This window comes from Antedon bifida, chromosome 4, assembly GCF_963402885.1.
Source record: "Antedon bifida chromosome 4, ecAntBifi1.1, whole genome shotgun sequence".
Classification (NCBI taxonomy): domain Eukaryota; kingdom Metazoa; phylum Echinodermata; class Crinoidea; order Comatulida; family Antedonidae; genus Antedon; species Antedon bifida.
The window spans coordinates 4,848,456-4,866,409 of NC_136229.1; the positions used below are offsets into that span (position 1 = coordinate 4,848,456).

At 36.4% G+C, this 17,954-nt stretch overlaps 2 protein-coding genes across 5 annotated transcripts; one reads left to right on the forward strand and one right to left on the reverse strand.

The window, feature by feature from the left end:
• The first annotated feature begins 884 nt into the window (after positions 1 to 884).
• On the forward strand, positions 885 to 7,682 carry LOC144840551 (uncharacterized). Of its 4 annotated transcripts, none has more exons than XM_078696398.1 (2): positions 885 to 1,083; positions 4,243 to 7,682. In XM_078696398.1, the coding sequence occupies exon 2, from the start codon at positions 4,378 to 4,380 to the stop codon at positions 6,745 to 6,747; it is 2,370 nt and encodes a 789-aa protein (XP_078552524.1). In that variant the 5' UTR covers positions 885 to 1,083; positions 4,243 to 4,377; the 3' UTR covers positions 6,748 to 7,682. The 4 variants fall into 4 exon arrangements, with proteins under 4 accessions (XP_078552524.1, XP_078552526.1, XP_078552527.1 ...); XM_078696400.1 differs by lacking the exon at positions 885 to 1,083 and adding an exon at positions 2,410 to 2,636; XM_078696401.1 differs by lacking the exon at positions 885 to 1,083 and adding an exon at positions 2,689 to 2,832 and having other exon boundaries at positions 4,247 to 7,682.
• A 1,358-nt stretch (positions 7,683 to 9,040) lies between these two features.
• Positions 9,041 to 15,999, reverse strand: LOC144839988 (phospholipid scramblase 1-like). The gene is made up of 9 exons (XM_078695599.1): positions 15,961 to 15,999; positions 14,849 to 15,029; positions 14,473 to 14,550; positions 13,984 to 14,060; positions 13,008 to 13,138; positions 12,233 to 12,353; positions 11,627 to 11,729; positions 10,593 to 10,651; positions 9,041 to 9,695 (listed from the first exon to the last, which is right to left on the reverse strand). Exons 1-9 carry the CDS (start codon positions 15,973 to 15,975, stop codon positions 9,663 to 9,665), a joined length of 798 nt encoding a protein of 265 aa, XP_078551725.1. The 5' UTR covers positions 15,976 to 15,999; the 3' UTR covers positions 9,041 to 9,662.
• Positions 16,000 to 17,954: the final 1,955 nt, after the last annotated feature.

Sequence of the window (17,954 nt, forward strand, 5' to 3'; positions counted from 1 at the left end):
ACACAAAGCATATTATATTTGTAAAGTTTAAGGATATTTCAGACCAATATTATTCTATAGGATGAATCTATACACTGGCACTCTATTGTATGTCTACCAAGCACGCGGAAGGCATACATGCCTACGAATATACTATTCTTCAGAATCGATTTGTTTGCTATTGATAGCAAGCATATTGGACAAAAACTTTATCTCAGGTCGGAAAGTGCGGTAAGTGGAATTTCTTTCCTATTTCCGATAATAAACGAATATATAACTAACTGTACAAATTTTCTATTAAATTTTTCTTCAAATAATAACCGTGCCTTTCTTTTATTACAGAGTATATTGTGAGAAGAGTTATACTTTTGACAGGTAATTAGCATAATTATTTGAAAATTATAATTAAATTAGGAAAGTGTTTCAAGAAGAAATTTTGAAAGATAAACACGTTTTTTTATACGAACTGCTTATTACACCTTTCTTGGAAATTTAAATAAATGTTTTTATTACGCTTTTAATGTTCATTCAATGCTCATCATAAAAAGTTAATATCAAAAGCTTTAAAATGTGTTCAAAATTGACGCAGTGTGGACAAAGTTCTTAATACGTCGAAAGTAGGATTATAGGACGTGTTTGCACTGCACTTTGACCAAGATGAAAAAACCACGAATTAGGATACACAGAATAACACTGTTAACACGTATTGGTTTACACGATAAATCAGTTTCTATACTATTAGACTTTCTGTATAATTACGCCTATTCATACATTAATGAACAAACATATGCCTAATTCTATAATGACCTTTTGAAATATAAACATCCCAAACAATTACTGGCCGTAATGATCAACTTAAACTTGAAGTAACGTAATTTTACTTAGAATTTAGTGAGACGAGTTGAAAAAGTAGCTATTAAAGAATCTAGATAAATACTCACATGTCTCAACGCTTTTTCACTAATTCATTTCCTCTGTATAATTTGAATGAATCACAGGGAGATACAGAAAGCCTCATGGAATCTTGGTGAATTTACACGGCAATGTGAAAAAGTAAACAGGATCACACGATAAACCACTAAGAAAATGGCCACTGTGTATATTGTAAGTATAAAAGTACAGTATAGGCAAGAATAATATACTGCAAAACAAGTACCATTAATTATTTATGTAGTGATTTTGTAAGTGTAAGTTTCTCGTGGGGGGTTGCAACTATTATTTTTATTAGCTACTTCTTTACTCCATGGCTACTCGTGGGGGATTGCAATGATGGATTTTATTAGTACTTTGTAAATGCGTGGTTGAATTTATGTAGTTTAGATAGTAGTATCCAGTGTTTAATAAAGTATAAAAGTACAGTATAGGCAAGAATAATATAATGCAAATCTATAGTATCATTAATTATTTATGTAGCGATTGGTGAGTGTAAGATTCTAGTGAGGGTTGCAATGATGGATTTTATTACCGGAGCTACTTTTAAATGCGTGGTAGAATTTATGGGGTTTACATAGTACAGTATAAAGCCGTATTGTTCAAATAATAGATGAAAATAAAACTTTAGTACAGTATGACGTTTTAGTTCCATTTAGGGGATTATAAACCTTTCCTCTTTGCGATTTAGTCCGAGATTCTTATAGGCTTTACGCAAACATTTGTGTGAGAAGTGCACATATATATCATACACTGCATGCACGGCCGGAATGTGAGCACGGTCGGGTTTCCGGATTGGGAGTGAACACTACCGTCAGCACAGTCGGGTTTCCATTATTTATCAAACATACGGTTCCATCTTTTCTAGTATTTTGTTTTATTTTAATAATAATAATAATAATAATAATTTGCCTTTGTTACGTTAATGTTTTATATTATGTGTGGGTTAATATAGTTAATATGACTTTACCAACAGAAGTTTCAATTGGAACTTTCAAATGATTTTACTTTCTGGTATAGTTTGCCTATCATTTCTAATAATTTAATCACAATGTTTACCATTTTGTGATTTGTATTTTGTATAATTTCATAAAAAATTGTATGTGTTAACTTCCATTTGATAGAAGGAAATAACCTATAAATATTTGATGTAATTGGAATGAACCCACATAGGCTTATAGAAAAAATAGCAATAGTTTAGTCATTTCACCAACCTTGATCCGATTAATAATTAACCTGAAGTATATATATCAGTTTCAATGAGAATATTGTATGCCAACAAGTTTAGTCTTTATATGGAATCATGACTCGATTTTATTTACTTAATGGTGATCTGTACTTTCTTTTTTCCTTCATTGTGGTTGTGACGAACACATGAAACATATCCCATGTACGTGTTGTGTATTCCACCTTTTGGCAACTTTATAATACCTATAATAAATAGTGGGGGATTTCCCAACAATCACTGTTATTGTATGTGAATGAAATCCGGTTGTTTGGAGGATCTTGATTTCTCATTGTTGTGACAGTATATAGGGTTAACCATTTTAGTCACGTCGCTTACGAGTAGTGTTCGATACAAAGGAAATTATATTATACCTATAATTGGGCATTACTTCCGTGATTCGAGTACTTGCAAATTATTAACCGTTGTAGGCCTACCTTAATCTAAATATAGGTGCCAACCGCATAGGACGTAGAGTATAAGATGTCTTCAGATTTTATATGTAAGTATATATAGACCCAATTTTAATGTTTGTGTGTTTGAACATGTGTAATCAGATACTTCACTTGGAAATGTTCACCGGTTATAGTATTGAGATCATGGGGTAGGCAATGTGATGGCTTGTTTTCAAGCAGAAGAACTGATTTCTGATTGGTGTCCGGTCCCCTCTCCGCAGTCTTATTCATATTAGGTAAGAGGTTTGATTGTAATGCTTGGTGATGTGTGATGATATAAGTATAGCTTGTGTGAGAATTTATTTGGATCCTCCGGTAGTCGGTACGCGTCCGGTACTGTAATTTCAAATACCATAAAATGTCTAACAATCTGTATCCTGCATCCCATGTAAGATTATGATATGACTGTAAGTCATTAGTTACATTAGTTACATTAGTTGTTGCTATATGATGAATAGAAAGGATTAAAGCATATCAATGTAGGCCTAATGATAAATAGATAGATAATTTGTTGTTTTTTCATCCGCATCATCAACAGCGAGCAACTATCCAATTACAAGATGGATAAACTATTTGATAATGTATCGTGCTTATAAACTAAGACTCATTTGAGGCTTAGGGAGTGGAGTTGAAAAAGTCGTGAGTTACAACCCTGGCACTGGGTCAGGATTGAACCCGTACCCTATGATTGGATTGGCAAGCACGTTAATCACCAAGCTACAGCTCCAGTAAACTTTATTATCTTGTATTGAAAAAATAAGGCATATCCAACTTTAACCTTTTTTTAATACACATTAAAATTCCCAGGAGAACTCTGCTTCCGTTTGTAATTAATACGTGCGTAATAAAGCCAAGCCTAGGATGTCCGCTTTGAGGGCATGCGCATATATTAAAAAAGTGTAGCGTAAAATCTGTAAATTCCTTATATATTATTCAAAAATATTTAAGCAGTTTTATTTATTTGTTGGTAGGCCTATATAGAGGCATACTCGTTCTGTCAACGCCGAGTTTCGAATCTCCTAGAATTGTTGTTTTACACAACAAACAATTTTGAACTAACTCGATATCGTGTTCCACATTTGTTTTCGATTTCGATTATTGGATAGGCCTACTTTGCAAGGCATGTTTTAGTAGAGGGACGGGACGAACATGGTTTGTGATGCATTGTAAAACACGTGTTTATACCAAGATAGATTAGGCCTACAGTATCAGAAACAACTGTGAACTGAAAATTGAAAACTCGTAAAATTCATAATTGTTTGTTAATGTAGGCATACAGGTTATCGTCTAATATATATTGGGTTGTAGTTTCAAGGTTTGAAAAACAGTATATTTCACACCTGACTAATAGCTCAAATATAGGGTATTCTATTCCATAATTGGCGAGTTTCCTCGTTCCCAGACAATCGTCTTTTATTACATTTGTTACGCAAGAATGGTTTCAATCTTTCTTTTGTATGTTTGAGGAAAAAACCTTCAGATTGCAAAAGTAGACCCTATTATTTATTAAAAAATTGTATGTAAATGGAAATTTGTTTCACTTTCCCCAGTTTTAAATATTTTATCCAGAGTACAAATGTTACAACAGCCTGATTATTTCCTATTCAGATGTAGAATTATATTATCTCTAAACATTGTCCATTTTCTTTGTAGGAAGAGGATTTTCCAGCAACGTTTAACATAAAAGATGGTGTATGATAGTGTAAACCTAGTTTGAAGGCACGAGAACTAAGAATTGCTGTTGATATTCCATACTGTGCTAGCTCGATTGACGCTTTGAATTTGACTATGGAGTCCCCAATACCGGTTTTCCCAGGCGGCGGCATGATGCCGTCATGTGTCTGCAAGATATGCTACAAGATGTTTGACGACAATGCAAACATTGCCACCGTAATACCAACATGTGGACATACATTTTGCGAACAGTGTATAGACGAACTTACTGATGACGGCACGCGGACAGTTGACTGTCCTGATTGTGCCGCCAAGCGGTCGCCGCAACCGCAACAATACGTTGATATGCAACCTGTTTGGAACGGGACTGACCACGACCCAGGGAAGGCGTGTGGATTGCATGGTGATATGCCAATTACTGAATATTGTAAAACATGTCGAGAAGGACTGTGCAAAATCTGCGCAGACAGTTTACACTCGAATGGTTCACATAGCGTCGAAAACTTACAAACGTTCGAAGAGCAGATACGATCAGAGACTAATATGCGATTAAATAGGATGCAAGTGGAGAAGGAACGGCTAATAAACGTACAGCAGTCGGTTACGACAGCGTTGGAAACCGTTAAGAGTGCTACCGAAGCAGACATGAGAGCCATAAAGGACAAGTTTCGAGACTGTCGCAAATGGTTGAAAGACTACGAAGATCAGTTAGTTTCAGAAGTGAAATCTGCTTCCGCCTTACCTTTAGCCGAGCTTACGCATGCTCAGAAGGTATTAAAGCTTCAAATCGATACTATAGAATGTCATGAGATAGACGCGGATGAAGCGTTTAAATCACAAACACAGTTTGTTCGTGCAAAGTTATGTCATTATCTTACAGAGTCAATGTCAGAGATTGAACAGAACTCTGGAACGCCACTTGAAGCTCCTGACGCAATGCCATACCGACAGTATTTCATACGAAAAAACTTGATGCAAAATATAAAGTCTGCTAGCATGAATTCTACAGTTAAATTTGATACGAAGACCGCACCGAGTAGGTGTACAGTGCATATCGGTCCAGCTTTTGTTGAAGAGAAATGCATAATTTCAATACAAGCAACAGACTATATGGGAGAAATGAATCACACTGGTGGTGATTTTATCAGGGCCACTCTGATCACACCTGACAAAACACCGACTGAAGCCATCGTAGCAGACATGGATAATGGTTGTTATCAGGTCACTTTCAAGCCTTCATGCGATGGCGAGTATATTATGCATTTGTATGTATTTGAAGAGGAACTACCGGAAAGTCCTTACACAATTTCTACGACCAAAATTGACATGGTCTCGAGAAGTCAAGCCTGGGTAGGAGGTCGCTGCAAAGTGAATATTAAGGCTTCGTGCACTGGTTCTAGTTTTCTCACTTTGAGAGACATTAGCGCCAAAATCCTAACACCAGACGGCGAATATGCCGACCTCAAGGTAGACGGCAACAACAATTCGTTCAATGTGACATTTTACACAAAGAAGAAAGGTAGACATAGAATCATTTTATCAGTACATGGCCAAAAAATTGAAAAACCATTTGACATATCAATCGCAGACCATCTTCAGATAGGTGGAGAAGACAGTCCGCCAGGGTCTTCATCGTTCTCTGATCTGGCGGTTACAGAGTCAGGAGAACTCCTTGTTACAGACACGGAGGAGAATAAAAGATTACAGAGGTTTAACCTGCATGGTAAATATCTGGGTGATATTGAAATCCCTGGCATTGATACCGGCCCGACTCGAATTGCTTATGATCACTGCTTGAACCGCCTTGTCTTGCTGTTTTACGAAACCGGCTTCTTGCAGGTTCTACACATGAATGGACAGCTGTTAAAACGATTTAAGGTAAAACGTAGAGGATCATGTGACCCTCGTGGTCTTGCTACTTGCAGTAAAGGACGCATATACGTGAGTGATTATTCGAATCATGTAGTGTACACGTTCAAAGGCAATGATGACGATTGTGGCACACCATACCCCGGTTCGGACGTGCTGATGAGTACAATCGGCGGTGAAGGATCGATACCCGGGAAATTCAAACACCCTACAGACGTTAGAGTTGACGTTCGAGATACGCTTTTCGTCCTTGATGTCGGAAACAACAGAATTCAGCACCTTGATAAAGCGGGAAGAAGTCTACACTCAATACCCGTGGACAGACATGTACGCTGGGTATCGATCACTGTCCCGCTCGACGGCACAGTCATGGCACGCGGTCACAGCAGAGATGGATCAGGAATGGCCGATAGTCAACGCATTGTTCAGTTTCATATAGAAGGTAAAAAGCAAACTAATGACAAGCAGATTTCAGCTCACCTTCCGCTTGACGCGCATTCGAACTTTGTCAGTGGCATTGCCTTAACACACGAAGGATGTGTCTACGTCTTGGATCATTTGGGTAATTGTATTCGAAAATATCGTTACGATTGGACAAGTGTGTTCCAAAAATAGAATACACTTTGATTGTAAAACTTTTTTTTCTGAAATAGGCAAGTTATAGGACCCGTATTCCAAACTGAAATTAGATTAAATTGGTCATTTACAACTGCTGACCACTGGACATCTCGGTGATCCAAGATTCAGCCATTGGCAAGATCATTATTGAACAGTTTGTTATTGCTAAAGAATGCCATGATCATACATGGACCTGGTTTTGTTAATAGAAGTTGACTTCCAAATCAACAGCAGGCGCCACCTCAACACCCGATTCCCAGTGCTGTATCTCCACATACTATATATTTCCGAAGTAGTATCATGGGAATATTTGTTAATACGGCATCTCATTTATATCACATGTGGTGCCATGGTGTAAGGTTAGGTTAAGAGTTAGGTTACTACTTGATACATGTGAAACATTGTATAACCAAAATATTCCTATGATACTTCGGAAATAGATACAGTACCGAGAATCGGCTGCTTTCAATTATTGTACCGAACATGCGTGATTTAAATGTTTAAAGTCCATGTCGACATAGAGATGCAATATCGCACAAATCTGCTGCAGGCAAGAACAGAATCAATCAATTCGTGAAGAATTACGTGGTTGAAAGAGTGACGTCACAAACGCATTATAGACTATTTTAGAGCACCGTTATAAATACGGAATTGTGGACTTTACGCAGTTCTTCATTCAACGTGTGTTTTATAGTTTTTGCCAGATTCGATTTTAATGTAACATGCATTGACATTAACAAAAATGTATTAGCCAAATGTTTTTTGGTTGTTTATTTCCATTGGATATATTGAAACTGAATATATAGACTAGAGCGTTTGTAATTTATTCATTTATAGTATACAAACAAACACCTTTTTTATAAAGCTATGTATAATAGCAATGCAATGGAAACCAATTTGTTTCTGTTTCAATTTTAAACTGTACACAATACCTTAATACTGTTCTATTAATAATTATTATTAAAGTAATGCATTCTCGTAACGCTTGCGGCTTACTGTCTGTGTATATTTCATGAAGCTGCCAATGAATAGTTATTATAACTGTATAAATTGTATTGCGTCGGTCGTTTATATTGGATCACAGAGAACCGTTTGAAATCCACGTGATAAAAAAGGCCCCTCACGACCGGAATACGTTGTGATAAAACACCATCTGACGACCGGAATACCACCGGTGGTAATACATTGTAGAGTTTACTTCGTTTCTATTGTAGTAATTGTAACTATAAGCCTGTACACTGTCACACAGACGAGCGGTAACTGTAAACCTCGTAGGTTGTCTGTATCTATCCGCCCGTCCGCTCCGCGTTGTGTGTAAATAGCCATAAGGAATAACATAGATTCTGTATTTTTTATTACCGTTATCGCTCGTCTGTGTAAATTAGCCTTAAATATTGTCTATCGATTTGCATCTCTTTTTTTCACGACGCAATAGAGATACAAGAGGTACATTAAAGTACGGTACCAAATGGCAGAGACCGATAGTAGGTCTACTTTATAATCAGTGGAGTTGTGGCTTGGTGGTTATGATGCTTGGCTACCACTCCAAGGGTCCTGGGTTCAAGTCCCGTCACATGTCAGGATTTTTTCTAAGGACAAAATTACAACTCCACTCCCGAAGACTTGTAATAAGACTTTGTTTATGTAGAGTATCTTGTGTATATGTTTGTCTTGTGAACCTTGATCAGCAATTGCTGGATGGATCACCCTCAATAAATATGGTACAAAAAAACCAAAAAAAAACTCCAGTAGATTGACGCTGCTCTTTCTATAAACAAGGAAATCAACAAATTATGGTCAAACACAACATATTAAACAATCGAAAACAGTGTTTTAATACCACGTTTCTATATTCTAACATTTACATACAAATCTATTTCAGGGTAAGATATACAATAAATCTAATAACTCCAAAATATGAAATACAATACAGGAATATTACAACGAATTCCTGCCGATAAATATTTGGTATATATATTTTTCTACAGCTATATCACTGACTACTGCTTGCTCTCCAAACTAGGTTTCATTAAGCCAGTTTTGTTGGCATTTCCAAGATTGGCAATTAAGGCAATTGGCTTAAAGATGTATTTTCCTCCTGTAAAAAATAATTCTGAAAACATTTTTGGTTGAATATGCCATTTTGATGTCACATAATAAACACAATTATTTACCTGAAAAAATATAATTTAAAGAAAAAAATAGTCTAATTGGCTGCCAGCCAATGGATTTTTGGTTGAATTTAAACATTTATTTTGTTATTTTATTTTCATTTTTTTCTATGGAAGTGATTAAATTGATTAAAACTACAAAATAACCTATTCAAAGTCTGATAAAATTAATCTTCATTTTTCATGTTTTTGGGGGACATACATTTTTAAACCAAAATTCTTTGGTATAATAGCATGTTACTTTTTCACCACCGAGCCACAATTCAATATAATTCAGTTTGTTCATTGTTTACGAAGGACTTTTGGATTGCAAGAAGACTAACGAAGCAGTCGAGCGTAACAATATGCGCATGCGCATAGCCTACTCGGCGTTATAGTAGCTTATGCGATCACGCCAAGCTACCAGAACGCCGAATTGCCTGTATGCATGTTTACCATTCCTGCAATTAAAAGTACTAAAATCTGCATAACATTTGCCACCTGTCTTCAGGCTAGCAGATGTAAACTCACAAAATAATTAATCATATTGACATCATTTATTCCTAATGACGAACGTTTAAAAAAACATGACCTTATGGCCTTGAAATCACTATTTTAATATTTGTATTAACTTTAAATTTAGTTTGATTAACTAATAGATATTATGAAGTAGAAAAAAAAAACAATCACACAAGGATACCCTATCGTCCGGCTGACTTTAAAAATCGCGTTTTGTTTTATCAAAAATGATAACGTACATTTTTAATTGTCTTGGTGTTCAAAGAACATGAAGTCCTGTAAAAAACAAAACAAAAATGAGTCATTTCATATGATTTACAAATTAGGACGTACGCGCAACGCAAGCGAGCTGACCAATGACAATCCACTGTTCGAATAATCCATCGGTTGTGATTGGTCAAATCACTTACGTTGCGTTACGTCATTGCATTGCGTCTGGATCTCGGCCCCGGCGTACATACTATTTTGAAATAGCCATACGTTATGCAAAAACGATCAGCATTGGTCTAATTTGCATTAAGACTTACAGGTGGTGCGTATTTATCATACATTAAGAATCAACCGCATATAAAGGAAGTGTGTACGTAGGTGTCGTGCTTGAATCACAATAAATGCGACCTTTGTAAGTAAACTGATCTTATATTTCATTAAATATACTATACAGTAAATATTCTTAATGTGTTTTTGTACGACTACAGTGAGCATACGATATATTAGCGGCGCATATAATTGCTATTCATTGAGGTAATTTACTTTTGTTTACATAGTCTGTGATGCGTCATTCTCGTTCGTTTTGAATTAGCAATTGAGCGTTAAATTTGTTTTCGTTCTCTATACGATATTACAGGCTATGCCCTGCAGGATAAGAATACGGAAACCGTATTTGACTTGATTGCATTTTTTGTTAATGTATGTTTTGTTTCATGGAGCGGGCGACGGTGCTGTGGTAAATACTGTAATGGAAAATCATATCAAAGAACTAAAACGGCGCTGTTTTCCTTTCCGATACGAAACAAGTGTGAATGTACCTTAAAATGGTTCATTTAGCAGGATAACCCATTTGAGCATCATTTTAACGAAAGCAAATAGACATGATATTAACACGCAATAGTACGGGGCGCCGTTCGGGACATTAATAATTTTGTCGACATAATACACAATAGGTCTACTTACAATTAAGAAAGTTCCTCCAATGAGGGCAGCCTTTAATTTGACGTCAAGGTCACGTGGAACTAGAAAGTGGAGAATAAAACGAATTGCCATTGTCAAGATTCTTATAACACTACAACTTACATTGATTTTTTTAAAGATGTATTGTCCCTTTGACTAATTCCAAAAAAATAAAAAATAACAGATTTCGAAAAAAGGTGGGTCATTTTGAAGTATCATAATACTTATTAACTATCACCAAAAATTTGTTGAAACTGAAATACAGACGTTTTTTTGTTAAAAAAATAACTTTGACTTCCAGTCAAAGTTTTCGATCAAAACATATCCCATTAAATGAAACGCGCTTGTTTGGCTACTCTGTATGCATAATCATAAAACTTCCTCACGATCTGTGTGAAAACCTTCTCAATCGTTTGTAAACAATCCTAATTAGCATCATGCATAATGCGTACTCGTGGTTTGAAATCTTTGTTTACTTTCGCTGGCGACGATTTTCCAGACGAAATGTAATCAAACTAATTTACCTGTTAATTACGTTGCTTTTGGCTCGAATTTTCGACTTAAAGTGAATAACTTTAATATTACTTTGATATGGCGAATTTAAATTTAGAATATTTTGACCTTCATTTTTTTGTGTTTCAAGGGACAATACATCTTTAAACTATGCCTACTAACTAGTGCTTAAATATGCACGGCTACAAATCATATTACAACGCACAGTTCTATGCTCTGTCTGCACTATCAAACTTTATGTTACAACAAAATGTGATGTGCCCATATATGGACATGATGATCTCATATCACTACCATATTTGGGAATATCACTACCATATTGGACACATTTTTTGTCAAACTAGTTTGATAGTTTAGATAGAGCTTTAAAAACGGGGCGTGCCTCAATTCTGAGTTTACTCTATCCAAATTAAAAAATCTTATCAACCACAGGAGATCGCCATTGTGATTGTTATTTAAACATTCGTATGTTGCACGAATATTACACGCATATCACACGCAAGACAATAAACATAAATACTTACATTGAACGCTGAAGTTGTTTGCTTTGGAGCAAACCTCCTGAAACCATCCCGCCCATTGCTTCGCTAGAGTTCCTACTTTCTCATTCGTCTGACAACTTACGATCTGCAACAGAATAAAACATTTATTATTGTATTTCCAGCACCGTCGAATAATCTATTTACGCCGGCAGAACCGCTCATTTGGGGTCATTCCTATTCAGGGGAACATCTCTATTAAAACACCCCCGGGGACACTTTCTTCTCTGAGGGGCAATATTGTAGGTCTAACAGTCGCGTAACGGATATGACCGCTCACCTGCTTATCCCCCCCCCCCCCCAGAAAAAAAATTAAAACGCCTAAAGTCTCCGGCGTTGGAGGGTCACTTAGGGTTCCTAAACCAGGGGCCTCAGGCCTCTGTTTTACGCCACACAACGGCCAGCTCTAATTAGGATGCACACTTTAAAGCTTGCTTCTCCCAATGCAACACAACGACGTAGGCACAACGAATGTGAATTGAACGATCACAAGCGACAGATGATCTATCGCTTCGCGCTTACGTCCATGAATTGCGTTCAAGATAGGGTCCGGAGGTGTCCCCTTATTAGGTTTATATTGTAGATAAATACCTCAAACTGAACATCTTCGGTGCAGCAAATTGCTTGGCAAGGACAACACGGACCTTGAACCTCAAAAATCGGGGAGCGGTTAGCGTCCAGCAACTGATAGAATGGTTTCCAGCAGGTTTTTCTAGAGAGAGGCAAGAAAGGTAAACATTACCGTACGTAAATAAAATGTAGGGGAGCTTTGTGATTATTGTAAAGCTTGCTTTCCACTAGGACACAACGTACGTAGACGCAACGCAAGCGAGTTGACCAATGACAATCTACAGTTCGAGCAATTCATCGCTTGTGATTGGTCAAATTCCTTACGTTGCGTTATGTCGCTGTGTTGCGTCTCTAGTGGGAATCATGCATAATCCAAAGTGACAAAGTAATGACAGATAGGCCTACAATTGAGTAAAAGTCAACTTAATTCTTACCGGAAATTTAACATCCGATTACCTGGCAGGTAGGAATTGGTTTTCCTCCATGGTAATCCTGGTTAGGCCTCTACTTTCAGGCTTTCAGGTCATGGACATTTATTGCTTTGATTACGGGTTACACTCCTATAACTAGCTTTCGATTTATGACGACCTACGCATGTGACCCGAATCCCCGAAATTGCATCGAAGAATTGAGCGACATGCCGCACGTTTCAGACATATTTTGTCTTTTGCATGCGGGTGGCCTTTGTTCGGGCCAACTCAAACTGTAGGGGAAATATATTTTAAATTCGCCCCTGTCTGGAATAGCAAAATATGTATTCTCCCACTAAACTACGCATCTGCCGCAGTATACTTACGATTGGCGCATGTAACCAACAGGTATGCCTGGAGGGGCTTCAATGGTGACTTCGAAGGCGCAACAATCCGCATTTGCGCACCAACAACAGCCAGCGCAACACTTGAACTCGCGGACAACGCGAATTACTTCCTGAAAGATATAATACAATTATTATAAATAAATTGTAAATTATAAAATACACACCGGCGGCATAGGTGGTACCGTAAAGAATTTGTAGAGTGATTTGCTTTAATTTTAAAAAGATATCAACTTTCTTATTTCCTCACATTAACAATTGAACCTTCTAGCTTCTAGTTATTTTTTAATCGACTAAGAGTGTCAGTGAGACTGGTTGAAGTACGGTAGCAAAAAATAGTTTATATTTGTATATTTGTCGCTTTTTGCTTTCCATACTGTATCGAGATAATTGTTGTTAGTTAATAGATCATGCATAAAAATCAATACAATGTGCCAACAATACGGTCGTTGAAAAGGGATTTCTGAATTTGAATGCGACTATTGTATATAGCTTAACACAGGTTATACAAAATTACGATTTCGCAATATTCGATGCCTTCGCTGTAGGCCTAAGGCAATTAAAAGCAAAAATTAAGCGGCGCAAAAATTACGCAGTTTCATATACTGTAATAGAAAACTCTGTATAATCAAAATGGTCGTGATAGTATACCCAATGCCAACAATGCTGTTGAATAGTTGTAATATTCTTGTTGCTTGTGTTTGCAAACATTTGCTCCATAACTAAAAAATGTATTGTAGATGGAAAGTATCTTATATATTTAAGCTTAGAGTTTGCGAATTCTCTCTTTTCTTTTTCTGTTTGTACGTTTGTTGATATGGATGAATTTTCCGAAATAAAAGAAATTGAATTGAATTATAAGCCTACATTATTATTAATTCAATTTGAAACGTACAGAAAGTGTCCAAGGCGCTTATAAATTTCGGGTGGGCATCCGACCGATTATGTCTATGCTTACCTGGCCAAAATTGTCAGTTAGATGCAAAACAAAACCACGATCTTGGTGACAGCAATTTCGCATTAAACAACTTGACTCTATATATCAAATATAAATGAAAAACACATTAAGAAACTAATGCAGAAGTAAATATTGAGTTACGTACACGTATGATAGTAGCGCAGTACTTCGTTCTCTATCACTCGTATAGATTTTTAGGTTTTTACGCCAACCGAGTCCAAACTCGACTTGCTACAATCATAGAGGAATTTTAGATAATTCGTCAATTAAAACACATGCATTGGTAGTCTGGGTTCCCGACGGAGTTTTTGACTTGACATTTTGACATATGGCGTTTCATACGTATACTACTTGAGCTCGAAACATTCAGGCCCGATTTCAGGTGCAGACAAACATCGAAAGCCTCGAAATAACTACAGACTTGGGGCAAGTCTAATGCATTGTATGCGTGGCATACAAGGTAAATAGAAAGGTATCATATTAGCCTACCTTCCATAGCAAAGAATACTTGCTGTCCGAGGGAATTCTTCAATGCATAACGATTTTTTGTCTCGAATCCAGTTAGCACTGCAAAAAAAGAAAGATCATTATTGTTGGTTTACGGGATGTTAAAGGAGATTTCTTTTTGCTGTATTGTCACCTACTGTCCTATAGGCATACATGCTCAGGATGGAATCGGTTTAGTGACCGCTCATGTGATTAAGTAATGTTAATGAATTGAAGGCAGTGAAACCATCATATAGCCACTTATAGGCCACCCTTTGCAGGGCAACTCGACCTGCTATTCACATAGCAAACAAACGGTAAACAATATTGCCTATATCACGAAAGAATCTTAAAATGTATTATATGCTTAGATCCTCACCTTCAGCCAACTCAATAACTTGATGTACGAGAATTTGGTCCAACGATGCCAGGTACTCGAGTCCAGGAGGACATGCTGTGGAAAACTGGGTCGAATCTGGTTTGGACATCCACTGAACGCCGGCCAGTCCTGGAGCTGGTGGGCCCGGTGGGCCCGATGGGGCACCTGGCTGCGTTACAACCTGTCCAAAAAAAAAACAACAGGGTTTCTTACTTACTGTTTAAATAACCATCAAGTCACTAACATAATGCCAAAAAAAAGGCTATAGATTACGGTTTTCAATTGTCATTAAAAAATAATTTGGTTCATTATAATAATTTATGCAGGCTTGCATTCTTGTGTTTAAACCATATTTTTGTACACAACCATATACAATTTAACGTATTAAAACGTACTCGCATAGAATGATATAAATAATTTATAACATAACAACATACGGTAATTCATTAATAAATTGTTTAATATCGTAATTCAACAGAATACATGCGAAGTTGGAATTCGGTTAGATCAATATTATTAACAATGCCGCGCATCGTGTTGTTGACAAAATATGTAGCTACGTCACAGCTATCCTGTAACAAACGTAATCCAATGCTTTTTCTATAGCACACAAATTATAGGCCTACGGCAAGAATTAACATTTCGAAATCTAAAAAAAATACGGGACCCTGACGCGTTATAGCAGGGGTTTCATGTTCTAGTTTTAGCTTTAGTCTTTCACAATGATTCGAAGTCATTTAGTGCGCAGGAGAAATAATGAATAATGAAGTCTATACGGTTTCTTTTCTTTATCCCTTGGATACATTCTTTTGTTTACACAAACAATTTCAATATTTAAGGCTGCTCTAACAAAACACTATATTTCATGTTATGTATAGTTTATTTGTATTTTTCTTGTATATGGTTTTATCTTAACTGTTTGTATTGTATGGAGTGAGTGCAGAATCTGTTTGGGCTTTAGCTATTCTCATTCCTGGTTATTTTTACATTGATGACCGAATAAATATTATTATTAAATATTATTATTACAGTATAAGAATTCACAACTTGTCCACATGTGAACAATCGATCCCTATCCTTACGATCAATACACTTAATAAGTACCTACTCACCGGAATGTTCGCCATATCAGATCAAAATTGTTCGGATATCTGCAAAAAGTAAAAAAAATAATATTAATATTCATCAATCAGTGGCGTAACCCTAAGTGGCCCTCCAACGCTGAGGACTGGGGCGTTTTTAGCCTTTTTAGACATATTTTAATATGCCTGTTTTTTCCTCTGGTCACTGCTCAGGGGCCCCCATAAGCTCCGGGCCCCTGGGTTTAGCCAACGCCACTGCAGCCTATGTTAGGCTAATTTATGATTTTTTTTACAGACCCTATTCATAAAATTGTCAACGAAATTAAAAGTATAAAGCTCTGTCTACACTATCAAACTAGTTTGACAAAAAAGTGTAACATGCCGTCCTAATATGGTAGTGATATGACATCACCATGTCCATTTATGGGCACATCACATTTTTTTGTCACATAAAGTTTGATAGTGTCGACAAAGCTTTATAGGCCTATATTAAAGATTTACAATATGGTGCGCACCCGTTCCAATAAAACTGCGAATTAGCAAAATCTTAATTTCTTGATAGCCCTAGTAGTAGAATATTCGAACACTTGGAGGGCTGCTGATCGGTCCTGTTGTACAGTAATTTAATATTATATTAAATTCAATCAATCAATCTCGCCTACTGCTGAGAACCTATCTTTTTTAGATATCTCGGGTGTCAAATAGTACCGTAATAATGATCGCGATCAGAAGCACTGCAATTTAAGCGTTCGCTCATTTATTGTGAAGAAAATAACAATAGAAAAAAATGAAAGAAAACACACACATAATCACATGCATCTATTTTGATCCGGTTGTGTGGTTATTTATAGAGATGATCGATTTTAAAATATAAACTAATAATTGTGGGATATAGCTTTTTTATGGATGGAAGACAGTACCTTTGTGTAAAACACATTTTGTGATAGACATTAACATGACATAATGTTTTTGTCATCAATCAATTTATTTGAATAATTAAAATTAGGCTACATCGGGTCTCAGTGACATACATCAAAACGTAAATACAATACATAAAAATGAAATTATTATATCGAAATACTAGAAAACTAGCTCTATTTAACCACGTACACCGCATACGTATTATACACCTCCTTTCTGCGCGCGGACAGAGAACAGCGTATACACAGTTTTACGACGTACGTACGTCTAATCGACATCTTTTATATAGGCCTGGCCCAGGCCTTACAATTATTTTGTCAAGGTCAACTTGTAAGAAGTACAATCACCTCAACAAGCACACAACAATTTATAATTTCCGTCAGATTACTGTTAGGCTAATTAATATAATATTTTGTGGCCGCTCATTTGACACACAGTTTCTTGCGCCTTTTCGCCGTCGTCTCTCCCCTAAAAAACGTTGACGTTTATTATAAATATAAGTTACTGCACTACCACCGTAGTAGTAGTCTAGTCGTAGCCTAGCAGTAGTATTAAGGGTTGCCTACCCTACCTATAATGAATCGCCATGTTCTACTCTAAAATGAATAACTATAGAAACTACCCATGTTCCCTCAGATAAACCATGCCATAAATTATAAGACAAGAGCCTTACCTGATAGTAAAGATAATGATCAAAACAGTTCAACTTCGACGATGTGTATAGGATGCGTAATTCAGTAGCATACAAAAAGTACAGTACACACACACCGCGCCCACACACCAAAATAATGTGATTGGATAATAATTACTCGAGCATACAGGTCAGGTCAAAACATGTGCATTGAAGTGTAAAAATAATAATATACATAAAAGGTGAGGTAAACTATTTTGTATTCAGTATAATAAAGTGTGAATTGCCTCAAAAAAAGATTTTCTGATCATATCTTCTTTTTCTCAACTTTTTGTCTTAAAGATTGTTCTGTTTGAAACTACTTATGAAGGCTTTATGTAGGCCTAACTAAAATATGTCTAGGCCTTTGTATTGATGGAAAATCATTCTTACTAATATATATTATTACTGCCTTTCCGCTGAAAAGTCTGCC